Here is a 24083-nt window from a genome sequence, read left to right as displayed (position 1 = left end):
ATAAGTTCTCTAATAAAATGATTAGAAAAATATTTTGTATGCTTTGTTTTTAAATCAAAAACTTCCATCTATATTTGATAAATGTATTAATAAATATATAAATATACATATATATATGTATACATACAAATATATAATTGTAAATGCGTTGATTTGACAAACGAATATCGAAACAAATAGAAATGAAGTATCGTAAGTCATAAATCTCGAAACTTATTAAAAAAATGTGTCAATATTTTATATAAATTTCTTGTAACATAAGTGTAAGTATTTCTTATCATGCAAGTTTAATATTTGTATCGGTGACAATTGTGTATGCGTGGAAATGTTTGAAATTTAAGGCTAAAAAAGGATATCAAGTTTTCTAATAGTAAAAACATTCAGATATACTTATGAATCAGAGTAAATTTATCTTATATTATTATTCAATATTATTTTGAAAAACATGTAATATGTTCATTATTTTATTCAAATCTTTTTTAAAACACTGATAACGTACATGTTTACATAAAACTATAAGAAAAAAAAGGTTATACTTTACATTTGTTAATACATTGATAGAAGTAATATTTATTAATGATTAGTTAATTAAAAAAAAACAATGTTACAAAAAGCACCTAACTTTAATCCAAAAAGAATAATCACTATTTGTTATTTATTAGTAAATCTTTTCGAAATCAAAACAGTTTTACTAGACCATCAAAATTTGTCCAACAGTTAAAAAACAAATTTGATTCAATAAAGATTCAATAAATGCACTAATTAAATTTACTTACATAATACATATGTAAAAATTATATATTTTAATTTTTTAAACGAATAATTTAATTAATTTTCTTATATTATTTTAAATATTTGTTATGCTTCTTTCCGTAAACGTATAGTGTCTCTAGTAACATTCGAAAATATATCAGCTGAGTTTTGATAGTTCTATATAAACATAACTTATAAGTGAGTGGAAATACTGCCTAATTTAAAATAAATGTATATTAGAGAACTTAAATTCTTTTTTTAAGGATTAATCTATAAGAATTAATAAATAAATAACAACAATAACTTTCTAAATTTGTTAGTAAAAATATCATTTAAATATATAAAATATCTTTGTTAATCTATTAAAGAGACACTATAACAAAAAATATTCTTATGAAAATGTATTAATAATAAAAAGTAATTATAATAACTAATATCAAATATATATAGATTCAATAATTTATTATTAACAATGGAGTGCATGGAGAAAAGTCATCAAATGAATGCAATAAAATCTAAGTGCAATAATAAAATTGACATTAATGAAGAGGACAAGTCGCTTGAAATAAATTTGGATATACTACATAGTACAAAAATGGATACCACACCTTATCAAGATGATGCAGAAAAGAAAATTGTACTTCTTAAGCATTTACTTGAAAAAGATCCAAAAGCTGCAGATTTAAAGTGGTCGCTTTTTGTAGCGGCATGTAATACATATCGTTGTGATACTTGTTTACGACCATTTCCACCTATGTATGTAAAAAATGAATGCAAGGATATCGAAGCTTTGGTATAATACCCAAAAATGGTTTTTATATGTTCTAACATTAATTTAGATTATTTCAATCACCAAATAAAATTACTATATTAATGGTGTTCTTATATTTTAATTTTACATATCAATAGAGAAAGACCGTAGAACTGATACCTCCATTGGCAGTGATATTTAGAGAACTTCATGAGCCAAATGCATATGCTAATTATGGACCAGCAATAGACTTGTTACATTGGGTGTTAATAAGATTAAGAGATCCTTATATTAAAAGTATAAGTAAGGAAAATGTAAGTCTCAACATATATTGCAAAAGCCAATATAATATTTCAAAATTGCATTTATAATAATACTGATAAAGTTTATTATTACAGTATGATTCTGTATTAAAGAAAATACCTTCAGAAATGCAAGTTGCTCCACCAAATTTAATATTTCAAGTAGCAAGTGCAAAGCAATCGACTGCAGAGGAAAAGTGGAAATCTAATGGACAAGGTTATTCCACGTTATATGCTTATCATGGCAGTCGTTTAGAGAATTTTCATTCTATTTTACACTATGGTTTACAACAGAACATGTGTAAGGTAAAATTAATAATGTTAATATTTGATTTTTTTACACACATACACGTAATAAAAAAAAATCTATATAATATTTATAAATTATATTTTTTAATTTTGCTGCTAGAAGTCATTATATGGAAAAGGAATATATCTTTCAAGTGAATTAGGAGTAAGTTTACCATATAGTCCTGTTGGCTATGGATGGGGTGGTAGTGTTTTAGGTAGTGAATTGAGTTGTGTAGCTCTTTGTGAACTTATTAATCACCCTGCCATAAAAAAACATAATCCAAAAGCTAGAATACAAAATACATCATCTGAATCAGTTCCGAATAAATATTATTTAGTTACCAACAGTGATTTGGTAAGAATTCGTTATCTTCTTGTTTATAGTCAAGAAGTTCTACCAACGAGGTAATATTTGTTTAATAATCTTTATCAATATTTTCTATTGCATATATAAAAGTTAATAGATTTTAACTTAATATATTTTCTATATTTTAGGAATGATGAAAGCTCGGGACTATTAGAATGGTTTAGACAGCATAAATTATTAACTTTTATGCTTGGATATGTCATATTATTAGCTTCAGTTGGACTTACGCATAATAAGCAAGTCGAAAAATATTATAGATTGCTTGTCCAAAAAACTGGATTTGATTAAAGCAAGAGAAAAAAACTTTAATAAAATTTAATAATCTAAAATAATCTAAACTAATGAATACACATTGTTACTTATAAAAAGCTGATGTTGTTTTGGCATAAAAAATATCTTTTAATTTACACTTAAATATAGAAAAAATTTCTATCGCATATAACGATAATTACTTATACTTCATTTTATATAAACTAATATAAAAATATTTGATATAAAATAATATATTGTGTATAAATAATGTAAAATGAATACATTATTTAACTAACTTAAGATAATTGCATTTATGTGCTACTACAGTTTATATTTTTATATACTAAACGATTGCTAGCATCTGGAAAGTATTATAGGAAAATTTTCAGTAACTAAATAATCGTCTTCGAATATAATGATAAGATTTACTTCAAATTCTGAAATGAAATAAAATGCAATATTAAATATTCAACTGAATAAGTATTTAAAAAATCACTTTTTCTTCTTCCTCTAAACTTTGATATCGTAAACAATTTCTTACCAACTTTGAAATTACTTGTACTTAAAGTAGGACAAGTAAATAATCTTGGAAATATCATGTAAATAGGTATAGGCAAATTCGTACATATGTTTCCTTCTCCTATTTGTATATTTTGTATTTCTGTTGCTATAAAATATATTATTTTTTGAGAATAATTCAATCAACTTATTTATTGATATTTATACGTGATATATGTTAATTATATTTACCATCTCTCGAATATCCCTCAGCACAGCCACACGTTTCTACTCTTACCAATTGCAATTCAATTGATTTTATAACAGCTTCACAATGTTCAATTACTACCTTAAATACATAAATTGAAGTTATATAAAAATAAAATTTAGTAAGAAATAATTAATTATATATCGATTGGATTAATACTTTTACCTCGCCTTTAAGAGGTTCTGAAATTTTACAATACAACGAATCTAATCTTCCTGAAATGCAAAATCTTGGAACGTTAGCTTTGTCTCTTGTATTTTGTAAAGACTCCGGTGTTATCTTAAAAAATACTATTTTACTATGTTCTTTATCAACTTTAATGGTGAAATTGTCTTCTACAATAAATTCCAATGACTTGCTTACATCTTTTGCAAGAAAGTTCCTCTTTATATCGCAGCGTATTAAATATTGTATATTAACAAAAACTCCATGATAAGTTTCATATAATGGTTTCTTTCCTCGTGGCCTTAATGGTAATTCAAAAGGTATTTCAAAAGGTATTCTACTACTTGGTATTTTGCCAGGAGGAGCAACATCCACAGTATATTGTACTAACTGAATAGGCTGTAAATAATGTAAATCTATTGTTAATTTTGATATATTATGTAAAATAGTATTTAATATAAAATTATTTTAATAGTACCGCAGAAGAACGATGACAAAGATTGACTAACCTTGACAGAATTATAGAATGCTTCAAAAATACCAACATTTTTGGAACTCAATTGTAAATTAACAGAACCTTCCATTGTAAGAAATATACCATCATGTTTTAAATCGGAATTTGTTTGTAATAATATAAGACCAACTACAACCTCCTAAAATATAACCTCAATATTACTGTTTATTACTGTTGTTTACTGCAAAATAATAAATAAGACAAACCCCTTCATGATATATTTTACTAGCACGTTTTAACTTAATATCTATGTTAATAGACATGTTAAATAATTATATTCTTTTTATATATATTTCAAAATATATAGAACTATGACATTTATATGATTAACAACTAATCTGATACGGATGACATATTGGAACATGTGCTTATATTATATAACTATTTATACACCTCATTTTTAAATATCTTTTAAAAGTATTATTTCCCTTTTTAATATAATTATGTAATTTATAAACAAAATATGTATATAATAATATTATATAATATTAGATATTAAAAAAGTTTAAATTATGACGAAAAATTATTATTTTACGTCATATTTGTAATTGACAACAAAAAATACCTAAAATTTAATAAACAATTTTTGATAAATTAGAAATAATATGAAAGTCTTTTTATTACGAATACATAAATAAAAGTGTATATTAATTGACGGTTAAAAAGAAAAAGAAAAGAAGTTAGTTTTCAATGTTAGGAAACAAATCAAAAAAAGATATTTTTCGCGCCATTTGTACATCAGTGCATTGCCACCTATCGGTGGTTAACTTCCGGTTTAGCAGCTAAACAAATTCAAACCGCTGAGGTCGTTATTAAACGAGAGGTGAACGTTGTTTGGCAAGCATCTGAAGGAAAAAGACTATTCTAAGGGAATTATATTTTTTATATTAATAAAGATTATATTTTATCCGAGTTGACGATGGCGCTAAGAAATCGACAAGTGCTTATGGTAAGTAAATATAACAAATTTTCTTAGATAACATTTGAAAGTAAATAGACGATTATATTCGTTAGAACATCTAACGAGGAGAAGACAGTGTAATGGTTAACGGTCCTGTGCGTGACATTTTTAAATACCTTCTTATATATAATTAGAAAAATTTGAAAAAAAGGAAACATTATCATTTGCACGTGTTATTTTCTTTTTTTACAAACTATTACCTATGGACCCAACGATGATCGATTTTACGTATATGAGAGATTCATATTTTTGTTTCTAACTAAATTATTTTTTGTATTAACTGATTTTTTTGTTCAATTCTAATGTAATTGGAAATATTCATAAACGTGTTCTTTTTTTTTTTTTCTTTAACGACAATGTTATAATAATGTTTTTGTTTTTATCATCAACATAAGATCTTATTTTGAGAATGTATATAACTTTAGTTTTATTATTTATATTTAAGTTAATAGATGTATAGGGGGTAATCTGTTATTTATATTTAAGTTAATAGATGTATAGAGTAATTTTATAAACATATATTATATAATTTCATCAAATTTTAGAATATATATATATCTTTTTAATTTAATATTGAGTTAGTTTTACATTCTAGTTGATATAATTACTAATTGAGAGAACAATGATTACAGAATGTTAATAAAGAAAATGTTGCAAATATAAAATCATCTATTGCTGCAAAGACAATAACAACTAAGAGACCTGTATTTGGAGATTTAGGAAATAAAGTAAATACACAGAGAGGTGTTGAACCAATTGGTAGAAGTAGTTTGTTAAAGGAAAAGAAACAAATCATCTCTAAAAAAAATGATGTGAAGCAAGTTGGTAAAGCTTTAGAAAAAATTAATGAAAAGCCAATTACAAAATTACAAGAAAAACCTGCCAAAATACAAGAGAAACCACAAATGCAAATAACTAAACCTTCAATCCAAAATGAAGCCCCCATAGAAATTAATCAGTTATCATTAGCTCCTACGATATGCATCAAAAAAGAAAAAGAATCATTTTCGTCTGATCTTATAACTATTGAAAATATAGATGAAACAGATAAAGAAAATCCAATTTTAGTTTCTACCTATTGTAATGATATATATGAATATTTAAGAAGTTTAGAACAAAAGTTTCCCATTAAAAAGGAATATTTAACTGGTCAAGAAGTAACACCCAAAATGAGAAGTGTTCTTGTAGATTGGCTCATTGAAGTACATCAACAATTTCATCTTATGCAAGAAACTTTATATCTTACTATATCTATTATCGATAGATTTCTACAGGTTTGTTTTTATATCAATAAAATATAAATCATTGAATATTGTTTGTATGAATAATAAATAAATTATTTATTTTGATAACAGTCATATCAGACGATAGATAGAAAAAGATTACAACTAGTTGGTGTAACAGCCATGTTTATAGCTAGTAAATATGAAGAAATGTATTCACCAGATGTTTCTGATTTTGTATATATAACGGACAATGCGTATACAAAATTTGAAATCTTAAAAATGGAACTGGTCATTATACCAACTCTTGATTTTTCATTTGGACGACCACTACCACTTCATTTTTTAAGAAGATATAGTAAAGCTGGAAAGGTAATAATAGATAATAATGTAATATCTATAAAACATATGCTCGAGATATTTTAATTTTAATTACGAATTTAATATTTTATATTGATTAAAGGCACTTCCTCTACACCATACCATGGCTAAATATTTTTTGGAGCTTTGTTTAGTACATTATGAAATGTGCCATTATCCGCCAAGTTTGATAGCAGCAGCCGCCATATATTTAGCGTTTATGTAAGTATTCTATTTGAATATATTTTTATATGCTTATTTTTTTTGTAAAAATAAAACATATAAACATTAACATGTGATATATTTTTTGATAGAATTTTTGATAACAACGATGAAAGTGAAAATAAGAACATTTGGACGAACACTTTAGAATATTATAGCACTTATACTAAAGAGGATATATTACCAGTTGTAAGGGATATTGCTGTGATTATAAATGAAGCAGAAAAAAGCAAATACCAAGCTGTTAGGAAGAAATACGTAAATGCCAAATATATGAAAATTAGTGTTCGTCCAGAACTTAAATCGCCAATTATAGTTGCTCTGGCACTAGAAGGCAGGCAAACTTAATTCTTTCATAATAATAAATTCTTTTATTTTATAAAATAATGTGATCATTATCATCAACAACACAACACCAACAACAAGACGAAAATGTAAGAAAAAATTCTTCGTCATTATTCAATGCCATAAAACATATTAATTATGATATATTCCAGTTAGTGTTATAATTATACAAAGGACCGTATCACATTAAATGTAGACTAAATTATAGAAAGTGTCTATCGTGTGTCTATTAGACATTTGACACAAATATTGTTTATAAAAGCTTGCAGCCTCGTTTACACAAAAGTGTGTTATGTGCATTTAGAAGAATTATATACCATAATTTTTTAGTATAGATATAGAATAGCATGAGAATGTAGTGAGAAGAATATATTTTGGACTGTTATAGTAATATTAGATATAACGCGATAAAAATCATAAAATATGGTATTTGATAATAGAATATTAAGCTGCGTTTTAAGTTTTATTCTTAAATCGTTAGGAAAACTTTTTTGTTTACCCTTTTCTTTTTTTTTTTTTTCTATACATATTAGCACAACATATATTTTAACAATACTATATGGGATATATTAATATTTCACAAATATATATTTTAATTTATACTTTTATAAAAATCTATTCATAAATATCTTAACTCAAAAAGCCTTGTTATTTCATAAGTCAAACTAGCAGTTCTTATGTATTCTATATATTAAAGATTGTATAAATTTATGTATACGGGAAATTTGACTCGAAATAAAGTACGATAATTTTCAAATGTAATGTACATCTCTGGAGCAAATTTTAAATGTAATAAAATATATATATATATATATATACACACACGCACATCCACATATATGGATTAAAAATATTATATATATATATATATATATAGTTTGTACGCGGCATTATTTATATTTTGTAATTACAAAGAAATCCATTTAATTGTAAATAAACGGATGATTGTATTACATCAGAAGTAACAAATGAAGTTCTTGCTAAATAATAATATAGTTTACAAATTACTAGCTAGTTATTTTATTTTGGGATGTAGCAAACTTAGAATAAAATTAGGTATTTAAAATTATAATTATTTGTTTAGAAATAATTAAATTAAGTATAAAAATATAGCTTTATATATAAGTTTTATGTAGTAAGATGCATACGAGGAGATAAAAAAAAATAATTTTAATATATATTATAGGTTTATAATATTTTATTTAATATTAGTTAGAAAAAATATATAGGTTTTTCGTAGATATAGGTTCTTCTGGTGGATACATTATGCGTGATTCTATAGAATAATTAAAATTATTTTTTAAATTGATTTCCAACTATAATTATTTTAAGAAGCATGGAACTGTTAATAGAAACTTACCAACTAATTTCTGCGGTACAAAGGTTTCTTGAGATTTTTTTGATACAACGTTATCAATTGAATCCTAAAAATATACAATCAATTAAATATTAATCATAAATAATATTAATATATGAAACTTACTGCTTCATAGAGCGAAAGACTTATAGGTGCTGATTTATCCCAAATTTTAGATTTACTGCTTTCTATAATAGCTAAAAATTTTTTCATACTATCTTGTAATTCTTCAGCAACTTCGTCACAATTAAAATGTAATAACATTTGCGTTAACAAATCCACTTCATCTGCATGAAAATTGTATGATTAATAGCATGTTTAATTATTGCTATGTCAGATTAATACACACAAACCTTTTTGCTGATATGTTTTGGTGATAATTTCATGTAATGCTCGCATTATTCCTAAATCTTCAAACATACTTCCTTCTTTCATACTTAAGAGCTTTCTTTCCTGCTTCCTACGATTTTTACTTGATCTGTAACTTCTCCTAAAAAAAGTTATGAAATTTGGAATATTATCGTATTGATTAAGTGATAGAAAATGATGTTTATATATATATATATATGTATATGTATATGTATATCTGATTGGCCAATAAGTCTACGCAGCTTTTTCTAAGTAAATAAATTACATAAACGGCATTGATTTATCGACCAATCTAATTTATACACTTTTTATTTTATTTACTTAGATGTTGTAGAAGTTCTTGATCCATGACTCGTTATAGAATTTGTAACACTGCTAGTGTCACTGAGAAAATCGTTAAATCCTTTATTTGTCGTTAAAATATTATCATTTAATGTATCGTCACAAACTTGTGTTTGTCTATTTGTCATTTCTGTTCTTATTACTGTAAGTCGATTTTTATATTTCTCCAAATCTTCTTTATTCTTAATAATTTGTGCCGTAATATAATCAACATGTTCTTGTACGCCAGTCTGAATATGTGTTACTATGTAAAAAATGTTATTTAAAATTAAAATGTAATATATTATTATTTAATAAAATCATTGTATTAAAAAGTAGTTCTATTGTTAAGTGTTATATACCAATTAAATCTGAACGATTGACATCTGTTGCAATTCTTAAAGCATCCTTCCAATATTTGCCTTCGCATAATGTTGTAATAACTTGTTCAAAATCCTTTATATACAGTGCGGATATTTGGGCTGCTTCTAAATATCTTTTATCTTGACATAATCTTGTTTTAAGTTCCTCGTATAATGCAGATGATTCAGTAGGACTAAGTAATAATTTTTATAAAGCAGTCAATGTGAGAATATATCAGAATGAAAAGAATAAAAAATTTAAGTAATTCTATATATCTACCATAAATGAAGTAAAGTTGAAACCATAATTGCTTCTTGCCAACAACCGGCTAATTTATATGTATTTAATGCATTATTATAATCATTAGCCTTGTGAAACATTATCGCTGCTTCTTTTAATTTATTTTTACTTAAAAGATATTCACCGTAAATTTGTGCAACTTCTTTATATTCTTTGCTACCTTTTTTAAATATCTTCAAACCGTTTTTATACATACTGTGGTTTCGTATGAGATTTAAACATTCATCAAACTTTTCTGTATCTTTTGATATATGATTCAAAGCCGATTCGTATCGTTTGAGATATATGTCAATAGAATATTTCATAAAATTCTCCTCGAGTATCTTTAAATTATTTAAAAATGGTATATATTCTTTAGGATCTTTCTGTGACTTTGTTGCAATGAACATTGTCAATTCAAAATCGTACATGCCTAAAGCTGTATCAAATAGAACGTTTACATCTACCAAGTATAATAAATATTTCAATGCATCTTCGGACGATATTGTATGAGAAAATTTTGTAGATTCCAATGTCTTTATCTCCTTCAACTTTTTAAGTGCACCTTCCAAACCTTGTTGATCACGATTTTTAACTAAACTAACTAATATTGGTTGTATAAAATAATCTGCATTGTGTTTTTCCTCCAAGATGGTTTTTAGCAAATTGCAAACCATTGAAACCTTATTTCCATTTTGAGCAACTGATGCGTCTTGTTTTTTGCACTTTAAATAACAATTCGAATATATTGTAGTGGTAACATCTTCATTTTGTAATTCAGTTAAAAATAAACTTAACCACTGTGGATTTGCGATATCTTCAACAAATTTTTTTGCATTTTTCAAAAATAATTGTGGTTCGTAATCATATATTAAATTCAAATTAATATGTTGTTTTCTCATGAGATCAAATGCAGAAAAATATTCGCACTTTTTCAAATGCTCCCCAATAATATACAGTGATAGTGGTCTAGGCTGAATACATTCCAAATTACCACGAGGCGCTTGTAATATAGTTTTAGAGTTATTTGGAAGAGCTATTACTAGAAAAGATCCTCTTTCTATTCTCCTTATATTCACATCTGTAATTTTTTAAAATTATATATATAAAATAAAAATATATATGCATATCACACACACACAAATCATAATAAATGTTCGATCATAATTAATACAAACCATTAACAGATTTTTGAAACATATTATTTTCCCATGGTTTAGTAGTTAAATCTTGTTTAGATAATTGTTCCAATCCTTCTTCATCCAAAGTAACACAAATCAGTGTATGTTGCGAAGTTGTAAGAAGTAACAGTTTAGAATGTAGAAAGAAACTAGTAACATTGTTTGCAACTTCTTTACTATTAATTGATAAACGATTGCCATGAGATAAAGATATTATTGCATGACTTGTACCATTATGTATTAGATCAACTTTAGAAGAAAAGTTTGGTAATTTGATTCCAATCAAATCCAATTCATTATCTTTGTATTTTAAAACAGATCCTTCTGCTATCAGAAATATATCATCTGTATTAGGAGAACATATTATGTGTTCGATTAACGCATCCATAATGTGCGTTTGTCTAATAAACAAATGAATACATACATATAATAATTGAAGCGATTTAATATAACATTATGATAGAATATAAATGTTAAATTTTGCATACATACTTTACAGTAACTTGATTATTTTCAAGATCTAAATTTATCACACATAGAATGCTTTGATTATCTATTGAAATAGAACTTAATATAGTATTTTCCTTAAACCATGAGAAATGTTGCATTATAGGTATAACATTTTTAGTATCAAATGTTGGTGCATCCCAGTTCATTTCACATGTACTTATATTCTTATATTCAAGATTATTTGAATCCTATATAGTAAAAGTAATGCATATAAAAGCTTATTGAAAAAAAAAATATATATTAGGTTGTCCCATAAGTTCCTTCCTTTTTTTAGATGCGACTTCAATAGACGATATTTGTTGTTTAAGGTTGATTTACTGTGTTATAGATGAACCGTTCTGCTCTATTACCTTCTGCCATCTTAGGAAGTCTGCATCTGTCATCTCGTCTGCAGCGTTCTTTACACTACTACCTTTTTTAAAGTAATGAAACATAACATGCCACAAATGCTTTTTTGGTCTATACATATTAAACGGCGTAGAAAAAGATTTTAAAAGAGACTTTGTCACCAACGAAATGTACTTTGAAAGAGCTATAAGACGACTGAAATCGATGCCATAAATGGACAATAGATAAAGCCTGCATGTCTACAAACATAGCCGGCTCGAAGTCATACATTGCGTGATGCGGAAAGAATTTATGGGACAACCTAATATATATATATATGATAAAATATTATAATGATATATAATTATTACATCATAATACTTACATTTGTACATTTAAAAAACGCCAATTTGTTATTGCTTAGAACACAAAAGAAGGCATTGGTATCTATTAAAGATTCAGTACTTTTTACATTTGGTGCAAAGACTACTGCATTGATTGGTTCTGAAAGTTCTAAAGTTTGATGTGCCATTGGCGGTGGTACTATGCCAATTTTAAATCCTGTTAATAAAACTTTATTTCCATCGATAACAGCAACTACTGCTTTGTCTTGCAAACTTTGACCTTTGCTATGATTAATGGTTCGCTGAAATGAATAAGTTAAAACATTTTGTGGCGTGAGCAGAATTAATGTTTTCCCGCAGTTAGTCCTAGAGCTCCAAGTACCATATAACAGTGGGTTGTCTTTAGAGAAATAGAATGTTTGTTTTAAATACCAATGATAATTCTTTTCTGTCCATAATTGTAATATTGTAGTATTACAATTATTTTGTTTGCACCAAATAGTCAAAATGTCGGAATCTGGAGACCAAAATATTTCTTTTACCTAGATAAAATATAATATTTATTATTTGCATAATCATTGTTAGATTTATATAAGCTATTTAAATAAAAAATAATTTTGACTTACTGAAACAGTTTTTGTTTCAAATGGAAGTAAAAATTCTCTGTGTTTCAAACCGTTCTTTTCAAAAAAAGATACTACATGCTTATTAATTAATATCTGTGTTGTAGCTATCAAATTTCCAGAAGGTTTCCAAGCTAACGGCTCTTCCATATTATCCAACAACTCGCTTGTATATTGCAAAATACCTTCCCTACTGAAAACCTTAAATTGACGAATGCCTTTCTCCTTTCCGATGAAACTAACAGCAAACATAGAACCATCACCTCTCCATGTTATTCTTGGTAATCCATCGTCAAAATTATTTTTATTTATTTCTACTGGTTGAACTATCGCTGCAGCTTTACCTATTGATCCATGAAACTGTGTTTCTTTTTTACCCCAGCCAATTGTTACAAACTGTTTATTCCCAAAATGAGATTCTTGTAAATCTACCTGTAATATATTGTACAAAACAGTTGTAATATAAGGACATAATTTTAATTATAATAATACAAATATAATATAAAAAATAATTAAGAATACCTCTGATATAATATCAAAACTAGATACCATAGTAATTACAGTATCTTTAGGTGTTACTAATGTAAGAATTTCATGATCAGGACTTAGTTTCATACAATCTACACCTTCATTTATTTGCTTGACTAGTTCACATTCTAAATCGGATTCTATACTAATTGTAATTAAGTCACCATTTTCATACGCACAATACACTTGTTGAGTTATGTTAGTATATTCTAACCCAATAATTTTGTTTTTCGTTTCATTGTTAATATTTACAGAAGTTATTTCACACTCTGGATTCGAAGGTATTACATACAATTGATTTTCTAATACAATGTATAAATCATCATTGTTTGGGTTAATTGTACATAATATTTTTAAATATTTGAAATTATCTAAAATTTCATTTTCTAAAGCTTCCAAACTGCGACAACTTTGACGCGATACTGTTAAGTTTTCCATCTTTTTATCGAAAATTAAATTTAACGTCGGTCATAAGTAATTTTTAAAATATATATTTTCACTATTCAATCACACAGTAATATTAAACTGAAAAATATATGGATGCACCATGTGCATGATCCTGGATGTTACTGAAAATGATTACGAAAAAATGTGTGCTTTTTGTGAGAGGGCGCAACTGTCCGTCTACTTCCGTTTGACATCTTTTGTATTATTTTTAAATTTGAAATAAGTAACTACTAAATGTTTAACGCGTGGAAGAAAAATTGTATCTTTTAGAAAATGATAATTAATAGAGTTATGATTTATTAAAATATAAGCATAACTTATATATTACAATTGTAAAATTTTCTTAATAATCTATTTAATAATCTTTACCATTTAAAATAACAGTATGCATATTATAATAATAGTCTAACATAATATGTATAAATTTCTTCTTCTTCTTCTTCTTTCTTTAGTTTAGGCAAATTGCCTGTTCCTTAACGACGTTTTTCTGCCTATTGCACTGTTAGATTGTCGCACCATCGTTTTCGTGGGCGCCCCGTGCTTCTGCGGCCTGCCGGTGACTTATCCCGTGCAATTCTGACAATTCTTCTGTTGTCCATTCTATTGATGTGCTCGTTCCATTCTTTTTTCCTTTTTAGTATCCTATTTAGTATGTATAAATTTATAAAGAATATTCATATCAGATTAGAAAATGTCAAATACACATATTCAATCTGTATTAATAATAAATATGTATTTGTATATCAATTTTTATTGATATAAATATGTATTTGGAAATGCTTGCTGTTACTGAAATTAATTATACTTCATCCTACTTCTTTTTTACGTTTTTATCTATATATTCATTAAATTGTTTTAAAGCATTTTGCATTTCCATATATTCTGCAAGATTGCAAGCTTCCTGAAATTTTAACCATTTATATGCTTGATGTTCGCTAGACATTCTAACAGGTTGATTAGGATTTATAAGTTCTGCCAGCCAATAGATAACAATTTTAGGAACACCATTAACAATATATTTTAATTCTACTTTGGCATCTTGAAAAATTTTTAAATCATTTTCTACAAATCCAGCTTCTTCTTCTGTTTCACGTAAGGCAGTTTCAAAATCAGTTTCTCCTTCATCAACGTGACCTAATTAAACAAAATCCTGTAATTGTTCTTTTTTTTTCTATAAAAATTCTTTATAATACATAATTTTATTTTTTTTTAATAATCATATTAATTTAAATATTAAAAACGTTGGTGTCAAAGTCGACCTTTAGGTGGAGTCCAATGATGATTTCCATAAGATGTTTGCATGAGAAGATATTCTATTGAATCTTGAATTTGACGAAATATCACAAAACCACAAGCACGTTTATACATAGACATATTAATATTAGCATAAACGATAATTGTCAAACGAAAAAATATCACTGTTTTTAACGTTAAAAGATTTACAAGTTTATAAAATTATAGTCGCATGGATGAATTTTCTAATCTAGTTACAGTAAGTATACATATGACATATATGTGATCAGCTGTTTCTGTATAAAACGTGCGATTTCAGCGACAGCTATAGATAAAATAAGAACTATAAGTGTAATGAGGAAGAGTATTAACACTTTATCGACCGCTAGCCTTTTTATCAGCTTCCGATTGCCAGAGCTTTTCGACCGTTAGTCTATTAATCGGCTTTTAGCTATCGACGGTTTTCGTACAGTTGGAAAATTAGCCGGTACTGGGAGTAAATGCGCGCGCGACTAAGCCAGTACTTAGTAGCAGCGTCAACTACGAGCGGTCAATAAAGTGTTAAAAGTGATGGGAAAATTAAATTTCAACTATTTCGCATTGTTTCCTAATACGTGTAAATATAGAAAAATTATTAAAAAAACATTATAAATTAATTAGTTTCTATAGATGAAATGGATAGAAGGAACCAAGGAAAGGAGTAAAAGAATATGGTATTAATTAGGAAGTTAAAAGAAACTAATTATAATTATAATGTTAATGGTAAGCGGTCTTTAGCTGGATTTTACTTGCAATGGAATGTATAACATATTAAATATGTTAAACATTATACTGAAAGTAAAATACCATTGCCCAGGTCTAACCACGAGGAGGTAACCGCTTCTGAAGACCCGGGATGTGCATCCTAAAGATGTCCCCATCCGAATTAAATCGAAACCAAAGAAAATGGAAACCCCGAGAACGTTTTCTAATGAGCCCCACTCTTAGGCCCCACCCTAAGAGTTTTATTCGGAAAATCTTTACAATTACTATCGATAATGAAGAGAAAAATGGAAAATCAAATAAAAAAATGATAAAAGAGGAGTAAAACATGAATGGAATCGAAGTAACATGGAACCTGTGAATAAATAAAATACATTAAATATAAATGTTACACGTGTGTAATGTGCTAAGGGGAGAAGAATAAATAGATTAAAATTACACGTGTAATTATAAATTTAATTATACATTTAATTCTACAAATAATTATCTTACACTATCCTTTATTATAACTAAGTCCTCATGCTGTCCTGGTATGGTCCTCTTGCTGTCCTTGTGTGGTCCTCCTCCTATGTAACCTGCAACAAAAAAAGCAAAGGGATAGGGAAGAAGTTGAAAAGTAGGCTTTTTAAAGTGAAACCTTTTACGTTTTTTTTTTAAGTGGTATCCCACCGGTTGGACTAATCCACTGACTCTAATCTATATTACGAGGAACTTACGCTGCACGTACAGTTTGCCCACCAGCACTATATTTACTGCAAGCTTGAGGAACTGAATCCCTGGGCCCGTCTTACTAATAGCGGTGGTAGACATCCCTTCTAATGCAGTTTCAGTTCCTATGCTACGTGCACATCTATGCTTGCAAAATCGCGAGTTAAAAAAAGCAAAGTAAAATAAAAAAAAATAAAAAAAAAGGTAGGGCGTTTCACTTTAAAAAGCTGAGGGAAGGACATGATTCTATCCTTGGGAGAAAGATAAAATCAAGGCTCGCGTGGGCAGGGTCGCATCCCTGAAGTAAATTCCTTCTTAACAAATGGCGCCCTTTGCGAAGAAGAAATCCACCCGCTACCCATTGAATTGTTTCTAAAAAATAATAAAATTTTATTAAACGTTTGATATTAAATTTTATGTAATAATGATTGAAAAACAATCTAAGTAATTGGTATAGTTTATAATTATGTTACAATCCAAGAACGCAATTAAGCTGAAGACACAGTCATCTAAAATCATAAAAATAAATTCATATTAAAATTATTTTCTATATTCAAAATAAGTCAATAGGAGAGTATGTAATATTTAAAATAATGTATGTATATGTTTAAGCAATTATATATATAAGTATTAGTAGAGAATAATACATTTTGTTCAATACACCTTAAATAATTGTTAATTAAACGATAGAAATGTATATTGTAATCTAAAAATAAAGATGTATCTTTTGATGAATCTTCCTCTTCGAAATCTATTGTAAGACTGAAACATTGTCATATAAAAAAGTTTTTTTTTTAATGAATGTTATATACATGGCTTTCCGAAAGTTTCTTATATATGTAACGAGAAAATTAATTGTAATAAATAGAAATAAAAATTATATAAAGTTTTGATTTTAACATTATTTCAATTTTTATGTAATTGTTTAAACTAATGTACATATTTTGTTACGCTCTTGCGCAGTGATGACTTCGGAGGGAAGGGGTAAAATTTTCGTTTATTAAAACATAAAATCAAAATTAATTAATATTCAAAGTACGTCAAAAGTTAGGTAATGTTTAAATAAATATATATGCGTTTAAACAATCTTAATTATAATAAGAATTCATTAAAATATTAAAATAATTGTTAATTAATCGATGCAAGCGTCTATTGTTGTCTAAAAGCTCGGAGTATATGTTCCGTGATCCCTCCTCCTCGAAATCTACCGTTAATCTGAGTCATTATCCTCTGTTAAAGTTCTTTTGGTGAAAGTTGTTTACAGGACCTTCCGAACGTTGAGCATGTGTATAAAAAGAATAATAAATCTATTTAATAAAATTTAAGATTAAAACGTTATGATTTTCGTATTTTTATCTATTCTATGTAATTATTTTAATGCTTCTGCGCAGTGATGACTTCGAGGCTAAAATTCTGCTGTAACATAAAGAGAGTGCATCAGTGCATTAAAATAATTGTTAATTAATTGATGCAAGTATCTATTGTTGCTTAAATACTCGGAGTATACGATCTATGATCCGTCCTCCTCGAAATTCGTCGTTAGATTGAGTCATTGTCCTCTATAAAATTTGTTTTATTAAATTTTATTTATATGACTTTCCTAACGTTGTGCATGTGAGTAACGAGAATTTGATTTGTAATAAAGAGAAATTAAGATTAAAATGCTCTGATTTTAGCATTTTTTCATTTTTGTGTAATTGTCTAAACAAATGTACATTTTTTTTAATGTTCCTGTGCAATGCAATGAATGAATCGAATGCAATCTATTTTATACATCGCAACTTTAATTTCAATAATTTTGGACCACTGGTATCTGTATAAATACATAAAAGTTATTAAAAAACATTATAAGGTAATTAGTTTCTATAGATGAAATGGATAAAAGGAACCAAGGAAAAAGGAAAAAGGAAGAGAGAAGGATATGATATTAATTAGGGATTTAAACGAAACTAATTACAATTATAATGTTTATTAATATGTATGTAATATTTAAACCAGTAGATATGTATTGAAAAAATCTGAAATACAAAGAGAGTGCATTAAAATATTAAAATAATTGTTAATTAATCGATAGAAGTGTCTATTGTTGTTAAAAAGCTCGGAGTATATGTTCGGAGCTCCGTCCTCTTCGAAATTGCCCTTCAGACTGGGCCTTTGTCCTTTATGTAAATTACTTTTATTGAAAGTTGTTTATATGACTTTCCGAACGTTACGCATGTGTACAAAAAGAATAATCCACCTAATCAATAAAATTTAAGATTATAACGTTCTCATTTTAGTATTCTTTTAATTTTTATGTAATTATTTTAATGCTCCTGCGCAGTGATGACTTCGAGGATAAAATTTAGCTGTGATATAAGAAAAGTGCATTAGTTCATTAAAATAATTGTTAATTAATCGATGTTAATGTCTATGCAATTTTTATGCAATTGTTTAAATAAAACTACACTATAAAGATGTAATTATTATTTATAAATTACATAATAGAAGATCATATATTCCGAGTTTTTAAACAACAATAGACATTTCTATCGATTAATTAACAATTATTTTAATACTCTAATGCACTCTCTTTATATTTCAGCTTGTTTTAACACATATGCACTGGTTTGAACACTACATTCTTATTAACATACTTTAAATATTAAATAATTTCGATGTGATATTCTTTTCGATGAAAATTTCCCCCTCCGAAGTCACCATTGCACAGGAACATTAAAACAAATGTACATTAGTTTAAATAATTACATAAAAATTGAAGGAATGTTTCAATCAGAACGTTGCGATGTGATAAAATTTTTAGTCTATATTGTCTTTATTTTACTCGTTATTTTTTAAATATTAACAATGGACATATACACTTAATAGAAAAATAAATTGGATAATAATAATTATTAATTGGATATATATAGTAATAATTATAAATTGGATAATTATATAATTTATAATAAAGTGGATTTTTAATTTATGTAATAAATAAATTATGTATGTTTTTCTTTGCGGTATGATAAGGTTTATAGTGCATATTATCTTTATTCTTTTCGTTATTTTTTAAATATTAACAACATACGTGTACATTAAATAGTAAAATAGAATAAATTTTTTATTTATTTAATAAATAAATTATCATATCTAACTTGACTAGCATGGTCATGAAGAAAGCCGAGTTACGTACGTGTGACGACAAGCTTGTGTGCGTGTATAAAACGTTAGCAACAATTTGAATTTGCAAGTAAGAAAATATTTATCTAATTTCGTTCGATCGATTGACAATACTTTTCTAACGACTTTCTTTAATTCATGTTATATGATTTTATAAGATATATCACTTTATACAATGTGATTATTATCTTATTTATCATGTATTTTTTATTTATAAAAATATATGGATTTTTATATAGTAACGTTCAAAATACAAGACGGCAATCGCTCAGCCAATCAGCGTTCTTTTCACGACGTCGGTGCAGGAGATCGCACGAAAGTTTTGTCGTCCCGTTTAATTCAGGTAATTAAAAAGATAATTCTAACCTACACCTTCCTATTATATATCAAACGATAGCTACAAGCAAGATTTTTATACGTGAGTGTTTTCAAAACGAAATATTGGAAAGTTCGAAAAATATCCGTGAAAATCAAATTTCACGGATTTCATCCGTGAAATCTTTTTTCGGCTTCGCGTCAAATCTCACCAATATTACTAAATAATATTTTTTATGTCTTTAAATGTGATTTAATGATCTTTAAAATGTCTTTAAAGATCGTATTTCGTATTAAATTCGATTCCTGTCACATACACATGCATAGAGGCATATTTACATAAGTATAAATAGCTCGTACACATACACTCATATATTTTATTTTCTTTATATTGTACTAATGTACTCTTGTTTTTTTTTCCACTTTTTTTTAGGTTTCTGAGTATTGGGAGAGTCCAACGCGAATACGCCTACCTAACCTTATTGTTGTGTTCACTTTTTTATCTCCTTTATATTTGTCGAAGTAAGTCTACCTCTTTTTTTTATAACGTAGAGAAGTGTAATAGAAAGAATGAGAAAAAAAGCAAGAATGTAAGAAAGGGAGAAGAAGGAGAAAAAGAAAGAAAGAGAGAGAGAGAGAGAGAGAGAGAAAGAGAATAAGAAAACAAAACATTCGATTTATAAACACGTATTAATACGTCTCTGTGTTTTTCAGCAATGCTTAAGCTAACAATGAGATAAAAACAAAACAGTCAAAATTCGTTACTCTCAAGGGTAAACAGAGAGAGAGATGCTCATTCCTCTTCCATCCTTCGACAAGTTAAGACCGGTAAAAGTGACGACGTATCAAATTATTTAATAATCTTATTTCTATCGTTATCGTGATTATTTTAATACTTTCAAGAGTTTTTCATTACATAGAACGGTATAACAAACGGTTTCTTAGGTTACTCTTTATTGAGTTTGTTAATACAATTATTATTTTATGTATAGACAACTTGAAAGATTTTTAATTAATATTTTTACTGATATTTTTATGATAAAATATCTTTTCATGTGTGTTCTGCCTTCAGAAATGATTTCAGGAAATATTGTACTATAATCTTTAGTATGTTTCAGCTTTTCAGATTTTTTATTTAATTTTATTTTATTCATCGTCATCCTAAGGGTAGGATACCCATCCTGCACTCATCAATGAAGACTAAAAGTAAGTATATTTTTCTATCAAACATTTCTATGATAATTTCAATCGTTTTTTATTAATATTAAATATAATAATTCTTTTTCTTCTTCTGTTTCAGAACATCATTGCAATCGAGCGCGTAGGCAATGAAGTACTCGTGTGTTGCATCGATAAAATAAAATATAAAAAAGTCGGAAAGGGTAGAATCAGTGTTGTTCGCCGTATTTAAAAGTTTCGTTTTTTCGCGTAAAGAAACTCCGTAAGTTTCTTTTATTCGGTTTAAACGTGAGCTCATCGTCATCCTAAGGGTAGGATACCCATCGTGCATTCATCAATGAAGAATAAACGTAAGTCAATTTTTATTTTAAACACTTTCTCAATAATTATAATAATTTTTTTACTTACAACAATGATATTTATAATTTTGTTTTTATTTCTGTTTCAGATCATCATGGGAATATATCAGTGTTGGAAGTGTTTGTGAATTGTGTTTGTGAAGTGTTGCAAGTGTCAGTGCATTGCTATCGTGCGCGAAGCAATATACGGGAGTGTTGTATCGTTAAATATAATTAAAATCACGGATTAGAAGCACGTTCGTTCGTTAATTTCAATTCCGTCGCGTTCGTGAACTATTTTTGCAATTTATATATTAAATTAACTGCGACCAATGCAGTAATTGCATTAGAGTTTGTTCGAGTAAAGTTGTATTTTTATCTTTAAACAGTCGCACAGACTGTTCGCGTATTAGAATCAGTGCATCAATGAAGATTTTTTTACTTGCATTGACTGTGTGCAAAGCAGTCTTTGGAAGCAGTTGTAGAATCAGTGATCGGGCGCATAATAAATTAAAATCATACGCGAATTAGAGTCAGTGTTGTTCGCCGTATAATCAAATTTCGATTTCGTGATAAGAAACTCATTTATAGTTTCTTATTTTCGTTTAACCGCGTTATTAGATTCACGCGAGATGCATCACCATGATGCCATTGAGCTACATCTCATTGGAATGCATTGTAAGTATTCATTTTTATTAACATTTTATTCGATTTTATTTTATATGATTTTTGATCATATTGCAGATAACTTATCGTTTTGTTCTATTTTATGTTACAGATATGAAGACGGACTTTCTACCTTATCAAAGATGTAATGTGAATTCTTCGATGGATCTTCGATCGATCTTCTTCAATAGCAAACTGAGAAACTTTCCGGTTGTTAGACTGCTATACTTGCTATGAAGTAGGAGTGTTTTGGAGCCATCGTAGAACTTCTTACATCGTGAGTTAAAATTTAAAGTCCCTCCGGTGCTCAATCATGTCGAGGATGAAAGGTCCTAATCGGCACGAGCTACTGGTTGTAATTATTGAAATAAATTATCGACGAGCACTGTTATTGAAAATACATATGTATGATACATGCATTTCTGAAGGCACATATACAAACACAAAGTACTTTTATATATTTCATGTATGATAAATGTTATTTCGTAAAAAAAATAGAAATGATCGGCTATTTCAGCCAGTTCATCGATGAAAAATCGAACTCATCTTTACTTGAACTAATTTCTTTATCGTATTCCGTACTTATTGAAACTCCGTAACTTTGAAAATAATATTTCTATTGCTACGACTATCGAGTTTAAACTAACGTTATAGAGTTACTCTCGAGTGGAAAGGGTTAATAATATAATTAATTAATAAAATTATATATTTCAGATTTACAACCTCAATGGTTGCATAAATCTATCTGTAGTTTTGTATTTTTATACTAGTAATATTGAAAGGCATAGAATAAAATTGCTTATATTTGTAATTTTATATTTATATTACCTATACTAGAAAAATGAATCCTTACCTGCTGCTTTGATCATAGTAGATTCTTGTATTATGGGTTGATGATAGTGAATTTCTTTTTTTCGACTGTAGGTAATAAAGAATTCCCGTTTTTTAAAACACGTAAAATGTTTTTAATTTAGATCTTCTATAATAACATGTGCATTTTTTTAGTATCGTTAATAGTAGACTATTTAAAAATGGTGACTTAAAAAAATCTATTTATCTTTTCATATCCAAAGTGTGAAACAAATGTAAAGTATTAATTTCTTTTTAATCAATATTTTTTTAAATTTTAATAAATTTTACATTAATCAAATAGAATAATGATTGTTAATCTAATATTTGGCAGCATAAAAATTGCTAGTAAAAATGCAAAAAAGAATGAATAGTAAAAGTTCATACATACAAAAAAAGAAATTAATATAAAAGTCAATGCAATGTGTTGAGATGGGTAAAGGTTGTTAAAAGAATAAACGCAATTTTTTTTTATCAAAAAATGTATAACGATTTATTGAAGAGATATTCAAGCATATTTAAATTTCATGAAATGCAATTATCTACCTATCTAAGTACTCGCTAAATGTTACATGTTAAACACGCACTTTATTCTTAGGCTCTTTTGTATCTACGTTATTCACAAATTCAAAAAAAGCTATTTCTTCTCCCTGGAATCTTCATTTTTTAAATGAAACTTTGATCGTCAAAATTAGTTAAAAATCGCGCTCGGATTCATTGCTAACATAAATGTTATTTTCAATAGTTTTATGCGGGGTAAGAAAACAACCTAAACTCTGATTTTGTTTAAAAGATTATATAAATAGAATTATCTGTGATAAGAAATAATTCATCCTGTATTCGAAATAAATATATAAGGATACATATAAGTATTTATAAATAGAAAAGTCGTGGGTAAAGATTATGTTGTCTTTCAGAGGAACTTTTCAATTTTTATTATGTATAATAAT

The 24083-nt window shown here is 27.1% G+C and overlaps 5 protein-coding genes and 1 long non-coding RNA gene across 10 annotated transcripts; 3 read left to right on the top strand and 3 right to left on the bottom strand.

Annotated features, from left to right (window-relative positions):
* The first annotated feature begins 127 nt into the window (after positions 1–127).
* On the top strand, positions 128–2901 carry LOC122522872 (protein mono-ADP-ribosyltransferase PARP16). Of its 3 annotated transcripts, none has more exons than XM_043644213.1 (6): positions 128–263; positions 1204–1546; positions 1663–1818; positions 1903–2112; positions 2216–2502; positions 2593–2901. In XM_043644213.1, exons 2-6 carry the CDS (start codon positions 1226–1228, stop codon positions 2750–2752), a joined length of 1134 nt encoding a protein of 377 aa, XP_043500148.1. In that variant the 5' UTR covers positions 128–263; positions 1204–1225; the 3' UTR covers positions 2753–2901. The 3 variants fall into 3 exon arrangements, with proteins under 3 accessions (XP_043500148.1, XP_043500151.1, XP_043500149.1); XM_043644216.1 differs by lacking the exon at positions 128–263 and adding an exon at positions 280–402; XM_043644214.1 differs by lacking the exon at positions 128–263 and adding an exon at positions 878–951.
* Positions 2765–4517, bottom strand: LOC122522873 (vacuolar protein sorting-associated protein 26C). 2 transcript variants are annotated; one of them, XM_043644218.1, is made up of 7 exons: positions 4368–4517; positions 4157–4300; positions 3846–4046; positions 3648–3761; positions 3467–3563; positions 3258–3383; positions 2765–3153 (listed from the first exon to the last, which is right to left on the bottom strand). In XM_043644218.1, exons 1-7 carry the CDS (start codon positions 4422–4424, stop codon positions 3071–3073), a joined length of 822 nt encoding a protein of 273 aa, XP_043500153.1. In that variant the 5' UTR covers positions 4425–4517; the 3' UTR covers positions 2765–3070. The 2 variants fall into 2 exon arrangements, with proteins under 2 accessions (XP_043500153.1, XP_043500152.1); XM_043644217.1 differs by having other exon boundaries at positions 3648–4046.
* Positions 4518–4948: 431 nt separating this feature from the next.
* On the top strand, positions 4949–7411 carry LOC122522933 (G2/mitotic-specific cyclin-B). The gene is made up of 5 exons (XM_043644349.1): positions 4949–5110; positions 5755–6396; positions 6478–6717; positions 6809–6927; positions 7020–7411. Exons 1-5 carry the CDS (start codon positions 5081–5083, stop codon positions 7273–7275), a joined length of 1287 nt encoding a protein of 428 aa, XP_043500284.1. The 5' UTR covers positions 4949–5080; the 3' UTR covers positions 7276–7411.
* Positions 7412–8455: 1044 nt separating this feature from the next.
* On the bottom strand, positions 8456–14121 carry LOC122522932 (putative elongator complex protein 1). 2 transcript variants are annotated; one of them, XM_043644347.1, is made up of 12 exons: positions 13469–14121; positions 12950–13378; positions 12365–12865; positions 11635–11840; positions 11140–11543; positions 9962–11042; positions 9682–9875; positions 9320–9584; positions 8983–9119; positions 8756–8916; positions 8633–8696; positions 8456–8548 (listed from the first exon to the last, which is right to left on the bottom strand). In XM_043644347.1, the coding sequence occupies exons 1-12, from the start codon at positions 13910–13912 to the stop codon at positions 8481–8483; spliced, it is 3954 nt and encodes a 1317-aa protein (XP_043500282.1). In that variant the 5' UTR covers positions 13913–14121; the 3' UTR covers positions 8456–8480. The 2 variants fall into 2 exon arrangements, with proteins under 2 accessions (XP_043500282.1, XP_043500283.1); XM_043644348.1 differs by lacking the exon at positions 13469–14121 and having other exon boundaries at positions 12950–13136; positions 13210–13295.
* A 585-nt stretch (positions 14122–14706) lies between these two features.
* LOC122522930 (bis(5'-nucleosyl)-tetraphosphatase [asymmetrical]) lies at positions 14707–15458 on the bottom strand. Its single transcript, XM_043644346.1, has 2 exons — positions 15181–15458; positions 14707–15055 (listed from the first exon to the last, which is right to left on the bottom strand). The coding sequence occupies exons 1-2, from the start codon at positions 15293–15295 to the stop codon at positions 14733–14735; spliced, it is 438 nt and encodes a 145-aa protein (XP_043500281.1). The 5' UTR covers positions 15296–15458; the 3' UTR covers positions 14707–14732.
* Positions 15459–15779: 321 nt separating this feature from the next.
* On the top strand, positions 15780–16204 carry LOC122522931. The gene is made up of 2 exons (XR_006305209.1): positions 15780–15916; positions 16011–16204. It is a non-coding gene; the product is annotated as an uncharacterized LOC122522931 (long non-coding RNA).
* Positions 16205–24083: the final 7879 nt, after the last annotated feature.

Source organism: Polistes fuscatus, unplaced genomic scaffold, assembly GCF_010416935.1.
Source record: "Polistes fuscatus isolate 324 unplaced genomic scaffold, CU_Pfus_HIC Scaffold6, whole genome shotgun sequence".
Lineage (NCBI taxonomy): Eukaryota > Metazoa > Arthropoda > Insecta > Hymenoptera > Vespidae > Polistes > Polistes fuscatus.
Note: the sequence above shows the minus strand (reverse complement) of the source record. Positions and strands in the feature narration are given on the sequence as shown.

Excerpts from the sequence above, each read along its gene's own strand:
- LOC122522932 (XM_043644347.1), bottom strand. The coding sequence starts at position 13,912 with ATGGAAAACTTAACAGTATCGCGTCAAAGTTGTCGCAGTTTGGAAGCT. Across the intron at positions 11,841-12,364 it reads CGTTTTTTAAATGTACAAAT|GATTCAAATAATCTTGAATA; the intron begins GTAAGTATTATG and ends TTTACTATATAG. Across the intron at positions 11,043-11,139 it reads GTTTCAAAAATCTGTTAATG|ATGTGAATATAAGGAGAATA; the intron begins GTTTGTATTAAT and ends AAAAAATTACAG.
- LOC122522873 (XM_043644217.1), bottom strand. The coding sequence starts at position 4,424 with ATGTCTATTAACATAGATATTAAGTTAAAACGTGCTAGTAAAATATAT. Across the intron at positions 4,047-4,156 it reads CATTCTATAATTCTGTCAAG|CCTATTCAGTTAGTACAATA; the intron begins GTTAGTCAATCT and ends CATTATTTACAG. Across the intron at positions 3,564-3,647 it reads CAGAACCTCTTAAAGGCGAG|GTAGTAATTGAACATTGTGA; the intron begins GTAAAAGTATTA and ends TATGTATTTAAG.
- LOC122522872 (XM_043644213.1), top strand. The coding sequence starts at position 1,226 with ATGGAGTGCATGGAGAAAAGTCATCAAATGAATGCAATAAAATCTAAG. Across the intron at positions 1,819-1,902 it reads AAAGTATAAGTAAGGAAAAT|TATGATTCTGTATTAAAGAA; the intron begins GTAAGTCTCAAC and ends TTATTATTACAG. Across the intron at positions 2,113-2,215 it reads TACAACAGAACATGTGTAAG|AAGTCATTATATGGAAAAGG; the intron begins GTAAAATTAATA and ends TTTTGCTGCTAG.
- LOC122522933 (XM_043644349.1), top strand. The coding sequence starts at position 5,081 with ATGGCGCTAAGAAATCGACAAGTGCTTATG. Across the intron at positions 5,111-5,754 it reads GAAATCGACAAGTGCTTATG|AATGTTAATAAAGAAAATGT; the intron begins GTAAGTAAATAT and ends CAATGATTACAG. Across the intron at positions 6,928-7,019 it reads GCCATATATTTAGCGTTTAT|AATTTTTGATAACAACGATG; the intron begins GTAAGTATTCTA and ends ATTTTTTGATAG.
- LOC122522930 (XM_043644346.1), bottom strand. The coding sequence starts at position 15,295 with ATGTCTATGTATAAACGTGCTTGTGGTTTTGTGATATTTCGTCAAATT. Across the intron at positions 15,056-15,180 it reads TCATTGGACTCCACCTAAAG|GTCACGTTGATGAAGGAGAA; the intron begins GTCGACTTTGAC and ends TTGTTTAATTAG.